Here is a 7,519-nt window from a genome sequence, read left to right as displayed (position 1 = left end):
CTTGTCCTGTTAATAAAGAATGAAGGAATAAGCCGCATGGTAGTTCTTCAGTTATCAGTGTAATTTGATACTGTACTCCTGTATACCATTATTCATTTTCTTGAACTGAAGCTATAGATCTTTACTCAGAAGGACTGAGTTAAACCAAAGAACAAATTCTTAATCTTCCAAGCACCAAGTTTGATTAGGTTCAAAAAGCATTTAGAACAATTGCAACAAAATAAAAATGAAACATGAACAATAAATATAACAGAGGAGACATCATTCAGTACAATTTAATTCAGTTTTGTTTATATAGCTCCAAATCACAACAACAGTTGCCTCGTGCTGCCCTCACACCACGTAACAATGTGAAGCTTGACAGCCAGCAAACACAACAGAAGAGATCTCCACAAGGCTTGCTTTTCTTGACTTTGAAGACCTTTTTAAACCCTTTCCTTTCTTAAGGCTTCTCCTCATTTTTCTAACTGAAATGTACAGAAAATTAAACATAAATTGCTTGCTAATATACACATCTTAATCACAAAGACGAACGTTTCCCAAGGCACAAGCGTGTAGGGCACATTAAGCGTGTACATTAGTGTGCTTTCTCTCTCATTTCTGAGTGGAGGGAGCAGGACAAAAGACACGTTATGGAAGAGAGCCAGAGATTAATAATAACTGATTATTAAATGCAGAATGATGTATAAACACACAGTCAGTGAAAAACGTGAATGAAGAAGACAGTATGACACAACACTGAATCAAAAGGCATTTGGCATAACTAGCTCTTTGAGAAAACTCTCAGAGTCCCAGAGCTTCTTTCTTCACGCTGGAACCCAACAGGACATTTCCAGCGTCCACACACTCTGACACACATGGTGCTAAGAACACAAAACACAAGGATTAAAGAATGAATTTGCAAGAATAGCTCACTTTAACTTTGTGTCATGGATATGCAGCAATTTCTGTTATTATCGTGTTACTACCATTCTGAGCACGGAGCCATGAGGCAGCCTTCATAGCCAGAAGCTCCCACTCATCCTTTGCATCCATCTTAAAAGCATGAAGCCAGATCAGAGCCAGAATGGTGGCCCACACTTCATTGCTGCCCTAATTCCCCAATAAAAGACAAATAAAACAGGCAACACACACACACACACACACACACACAGAGAAAGGGTGTCAAACAAATTTTACATCGTAGGCCACATTCAGCCCACTTTGCTCTTAAGTGGGTCGGACCAGTGAAGCAGTTTTTCTACATAATGAAGAAAAACCTGCTGTGACAAAAAAGGAAACCTGTCAGTACGACTCTTTGGACTTAAATTGTAAGAAATAAATGTGTAAAATTGTATCTCATTGTCCAGGCTGTCCAGTTTTTGTTAGTCACAAAACCCCTCAAAATTTCTATTGTTGAAAGTGAAAAACTAACATCTCGGTCATTTAATTGTTTATTGGTTAATCGCTTTGTGTAGTATAAATTGCCACAAGGGAGGTTTTTAATCAGCGGGAAAATATGTAAAACCTATAAAAATACTGTTAAAAGTCCAAAATTGATGCTTGTTCTTGTTAGTGGTGAGCAGCAGATCAAACAGGTTCAGAAATATAAATGGCTTCAAGTGTCTGTGAGACTAATTTAGACACACAGACACTGAGCCATGGCTCTTCAGTATATTCACACATTTCTGCATTTCTGCCATTCAAAGACACTTTGAATATAGTTTATTTTATCTAACATTCAGTACTGAACAGTAATTTTAGTCTTTTTCAAGGAAACAATTTTTCATTCAGTGTTTTCATAAAAGCTTTATTTTTATGCAGTTACTACTACTACTAGGGAGAACACAAATGAGGTTTTTTTTGTCCTTGATGGAAAATGGCTGAAAACAAAGACAGGTTTCACTTTAGACAGCTCCCAATTTTTTAAATTCTGCACTGTATTTTGCAGTCTCCAATGTCATTGAAATGCAGCCAGTTGCTGCTCATTTTACGTTTTCGCTCATTTCGTCACTTTTTCCTGATATGCTTGCATTTAAATCCATCTTCCTGTCTCCCTGTCTCTACAGCTAAAATGGCAACAGGCAGCCAGTCACATGTGAATGTTGATACACCAAAACAAGTTAGTGTTCTGCACACAACTACATTTAGATTTTTTTTAAAAAAATGCTACACAAGGGTTTAGATCTTACTTTTGGCAATTGTGATAATATAAATAATGTATTTTTTGCCAGTTTTTACTAGGGGGTAGTTTTTGATTATTGATTTATAGATTAAAATCAATTCTAGCTTGGATAACATGATATCGATTCATTAAAATCCTGAATCCATTTTTAATATAAATTTATTTTGCCCGAAACACCAGAATCTGAGGTTAAACCTCACAAAATTTTGACAACCACCAAACAGCTAAAACATTAAATGACAGCAGGTACACAGATTCCGCACAAATACGTAAACACAAAGCGCGGACCCGCTGACGCATCAGAGCCAGTGAGATGTTACATCATCGGGGGCTGAAAGCTGACAGCTCACTGATTCTGATGTGTCGGCGGGTCCGCTCTTTGTGTTTACGTCTTTTTTGCGGTAGATTCTGAAGCTGCATGTTTTATCGCTCTCCAAACAATATTGACTGAACCAGCAGCAGAAGAAGATCCAAACTACGCTTCACATTTCGCTTCACATATACATCGTCATGAATTCCCTCTTACTTTTGCTGTTTTGCCAGCGCTGTTGGACACTGTTTTTTTTTACTTACTTCTGACAAGAAAGCCTCATTTCTCCTGTGCTATACTGAACAAATGTAAACTTTTTAAAATTATGCAAAATTGCAAAACCCTTAGATGTGTCTCTAATTGAACCTTTGTAACTTTGCTTCACTTCAACAGGTAATGTTCATATGGTGATTAATGGTTTTCTTTCATTTTTGACCTACTACAGAATATATTTTAAGGTCATCTGCTATTAAAAACCCAGGCCAGGAAATTCTTCTTCAAGTTTTTCTGTGTTTTATCCCCAGTTACTTTGACACAAAGACATCTGCTGTAATGCTAGTGTCAGCTTTCTTTTTATAGATATTATGGATAATATGGATATGCACTGATAAGTGATCAGAATTATGATATTTCTGACTGTCTGAGGCAAAATTCCCCCCGATTCAAATAAAATCGAAGCGAATTAAATCGAATCGTGGATAGAATCGAATATCGGGACCTTGTGAATCGGAATTGAGTTGATTCCAGAAATCAGTGACAATATCCAGCCCTAGTTTTTAGTACAGCTGAATTAATTTTCATCTGTTATGTTATGTTACAGTTTAATTTCTTAAATTTCTTTCTTTATTGTGTACAATAAAATTTGATTAACACCCATATATTCACTTTTTGTAATGACTAAAATTGACAACAACCCACCTTTTCAGGCTTTGACTTTTCCATCTCCTTGCTGATCTTTCCCAGTGCAGTAGCCAGAGCTGGATCAAGCCGCCAGTAGCCAGATGCCTCCTGAAGGAAGACTAACTGTAGCAAAGGATCTCTGGGTGGCTGCAATTGCACAGCAGCTGAAAAAGATAAAGTACAAAGATGAAATAATAACTGGACATAAAGTGTTGAGTCTATATAGTAGAATTCATAGTAGTCCATATACTCGGCTGAAGGACTATAATATGATAGTATAACATAAATGTGTATGAGAAAATACAAAGACAAATATTCTACAGTAAATTTACAGTAAAGCACATTTTCCTCTTTTTTGCAGTGCAGTGTTATGGTAAGATGACTATAATGTGGCGACAACAATGAAGAATGTATTGGGTGCCCTGAAATTCTGTAAATGATGGAAACTGGACGCTTCTGTTGGTTGATAACGACTGTGTTTAGTCTGTTCCTTCCCATTCCATGCAAGGCCACCTGGGTTGGCTGGAAGACTGTTTACTTAGCCTAGCAGGGCGAAGGACACTGTCTCAGCTGAACTCTGGACACGCACACACATACATATACACTGATATGCACACACTCATCCCCCATCCCTTTCCAAACGCCTTCGACGCTTATTCCCTTCCGATGCTGACAGGGATCAAGGAGACCAACGCACGCAGGCCCGGATGTAGTGTCTAATTCGGCGGTCTCACCCTTTACCCACCCCTGTTGCTTGTCATGTGTTTCTTTGGTGTATTAAGAGTTTTTTTCATGTGCTATGTGCAGAGGTGTTTTTTTCTATTCTCAAACTGATCTCCCTGTTGGAGCTCAGTCTGGGGGGTTATATTTTTTTTCTCCTTATCTTTCCTCATGTGGTGCATTTTCCATTGTTATACCTCTCTGACCTGTCTTCCCCATGTGATGTTTTGTGTAATGTATGTATGGTCGGAGGGTAAGATGGCGCCGCCATTGCGTGCAATAGGTCGGCAGCCTTATGAAATTTCCCCTTGTGGGACTAATAAAGGTATATCAAATCAAATCATTACCTTCAGACACAAAGTTTAGACGAGCATCATCATAGTTGGTAGGCGTCTTATGAGATTTCCAAAAGACAGGCAGCTTCTTCTTCATGTGAGTAAATAGCCCTTTTTTGCTGTCAGACTTGTTTGTTGGTTCATAGCTATCAGGTTCTGTGAGATTAGAGAGACCACAACTCAATGAAGCTCAAGTCATTATTAGAAAAACACACACACTACAGTCCAACTGGGTGATCTGGTAATTCATTACTTTCATATGACTAATGCTGAGTTAAGTTTATTCCTTTCCGATAAATAGAAATCCACATCCATCCAGTGCAGTAACGGTCATCTAAAACAAAGTAAATAGGAGCTGCTCCAATTCTACTGCCTATGGGCGTCCTGACTAAGCAAATGTGCAACAAGTGCAATGGTATCTCTCTTAAATGTAGGACAATGAAAACTCTTGGACTCCTATGTCAGGAACTGGTTCATATGTTTTTTTAACAGTCATCACAATGCAGCAATATGTTGTCTCTTGCTGATTTAAAAACATGGAGCAAATGGTGACCTGAGAATTGAGAAGCAGAACAACTATCACTGGATTGGAATGGTAACGCAATAAACACAAGATGTTAAAGGCTTCCAAGGCAAAATTAAAGATCAACTGTGGCAAACGAATGTGGTGTTTAGTTGCGTGCTTACAGCCATTTAACGTATTTTTAATCACACTGTTTCTGCAACATTTAGCTTTTTACTCACCTCTAGCAGAGCGCATGACCTGCGATCGAGCTAAACAACACACAATTAAAAGTCTGATGTTAAAATCATTAAGTAAACAGTATCATCCATTTTTTTTAAAAAAAATCATAAAGACATGGTTAATTTTCTTAAAATTGACATAACATGAAACAACTTTTTCTCTATGAGTGTATTTCACATCAAGCTTAGAATGGGTAAAATACTAACTTTGTCAGAGAAATGTGTTAGTTTATTTAGTGATTGCAGACAATTGCTATATTTATAAAAATCACAGAAACAGATTTTTAACCTCACAGATGAATTTAAGTAATTTTTAAAAAAATGAAAAAGAAAAAACACAATAAAAGTAAATATTGCCCAAAAAATAAGCTGCACTGATGGAGGTTTTAACTCTCAGAGCGCCTCTTATTTCATATTTTTTCTTTTTACTCTGTTGTGTGTGTGTGTGTGTCTGTAGAAATTAGTAAATATATTTTTTTAAACTGACCTCCCTTGACTTGCTGTTCAGGAATAATTTATACAATTTAGATTTATATGAGTATGAAGAAAATAAACTCAACCTTCACCTTCATCATCATCAGCCTGTTAATAATTACAAAACAGAGAATACTAAAACACTTTTTTCCTTACCACAACCCATGAGTGCTGTGAAAGCAAAAACATTTAAAAATGTTTTTTTGTAAAAATCTTACTTACTCTTTTTTATGTTACAATGCAGGAAAAAAACTTTTAAACTTACCTTCATTTCTGGATGAAAGACACTCTAGTCAAGGATAAAAATAGGTGATATTCAATAATTAAGAAAACAAACACAGTGATTGGCTTCTGATGTTGCTATAATTATTTACTCATTAAGCAGTTTTTAAATTCTACAAAGTTATTAGTTATTCAGTAATCTTTGAAATATCACACACATTGTAACAACTCAAACTTCATCACTTGTTGCTTTAGATAATGTTAATAATTACAACACAGAGACACAGCTTTTAACCTACCACGTAGGTGTCCATTACCATCTGTGAGACAGAAGATAAGAATAAGATTAATTATCAGTAACACAATGTATTAACTAAACTTCAAGGTAAAAATAGGTGATATTCAGTAATTAAGAAAAAAAAACTCTGTGATTGCCTTCTGATGTTGCTATAATTATTTACTCATTAAGCAGTTTTTAAAGTCTACAAAGTTATTAGTTATTCAATAATTAAAATATTACAGAAGTTTTAACAACTCAATCTTCATCACTTGTTGCTTTAGAGGATGTTAATAATTACAACACAGAGACACAACTTGTAACCTACCACAGAGGCTTCGATAGTATTCTGTGAGACAGAAGATAAGAATAAGATTAATTATCATTAACGAAATGTATTAACTAGACTTCTTATCATGATTCAAAACAAGTGGTTCAAAAGGTACTTAGAATAAGGTCACAACATGACATTTTGTACATACAAAACACTTTATCACATGAAGAAATGAGCACACACAAACACACTGAGCTCAGACTAAATGATTGCTCTGAGAATCAAATACAATGAACATGTTTGTTCCATTGATGTGCGCCTTTTTAAAAATATATAAACCTGACCGCTATAGAGAGATAAAATGGAAATGTTTGAGCATGATGCCAATACGCAAGACATAATAAAAGAAAAACTCAACGATTGACTTGTAATGTTGTGACAACTCACTGCAAACTATTTCAAGTGTACAAGTTATTCAATAATACTCAAAATAACACAAAAGTTATAGCAATTCAGCCTTCTTCACTTTGTGTCAACAAATGACTACCAATGTAATTAATGACTACCAAAGCAAACCTGAAAATATAAAAACTCTACAAACTGTTTTAAAATGTGCAAAGATGGAAAAATGCTTTTTATTTTATATGTTTTCTTAATTACTCTTTTTTGATGTATAATTTAGAAAATTTAAAAAAAAAAAACACTTTTAAACTTACCTGTCCTTTCAGATGGAAGACACTCTGGTCAAGGAAAAAAATAGGTGATATTCAATAATTAAGAAAACAACCTCAGTGAGTCTACAAAGTCTACCAAGTTGTTAGTTATTCAATAATTGTTGAAATATCACACACATTGAAACAACTCAATCTTCAACACGTGTTGCTTTAGACAATGTTAATAATTACAAAACACAAAATATTAAAAAAAGATTTCCTTACTATATTCCGCGGATGCTGAGAAAGCATAAAAAAGAAATAAAGATGAAAGGTGAAAACATGTTAGCAAACATAATTTACAAATTTTTTGGTTGTTGAGCTTCATACTGTGACTCATCACAAACAATTTAAACGTTTTGCAGAATACTATTCATATTCACTTG

The 7,519-nt window shown here is 35.3% G+C and overlaps 1 protein-coding gene across 1 annotated transcript; it reads right to left on the bottom strand.

The window, feature by feature from the left end:
- Positions 1-648: 648 nt before the first annotated feature.
- Positions 649-7,154, bottom strand: LOC102215773 (von Willebrand factor A domain-containing protein 5A-like). Its single transcript, XM_005720701.1, has 8 exons — positions 7,137-7,154; positions 6,475-6,495; positions 6,169-6,189; positions 5,174-5,203; positions 4,442-4,585; positions 3,393-3,538; positions 969-1,092; positions 649-863 (listed from the first exon to the last, which is right to left on the bottom strand). Exons 4-8 carry the CDS (start codon positions 5,187-5,189, stop codon positions 784-786), a joined length of 510 nt encoding a protein of 169 aa, XP_005720758.1. The 5' UTR covers positions 5,190-5,203; positions 6,169-6,189; positions 6,475-6,495; positions 7,137-7,154; the 3' UTR covers positions 649-783.
- Between the last annotated feature and the right edge of the window lie 365 nt (positions 7,155-7,519).

The sequence above is a fragment of the Pundamilia nyererei genome, unplaced genomic scaffold, assembly GCF_000239375.1.
Source record: "Pundamilia nyererei isolate P.nyererei 1_Seehausen unplaced genomic scaffold, PunNye1.0 scaffold00003, whole genome shotgun sequence".
Classification (NCBI taxonomy): Eukaryota; Metazoa; Chordata; class Actinopteri; order Cichliformes; family Cichlidae; genus Pundamilia; species Pundamilia nyererei.
This window is presented reverse-complemented; position numbering and strand designations above follow the sequence as displayed.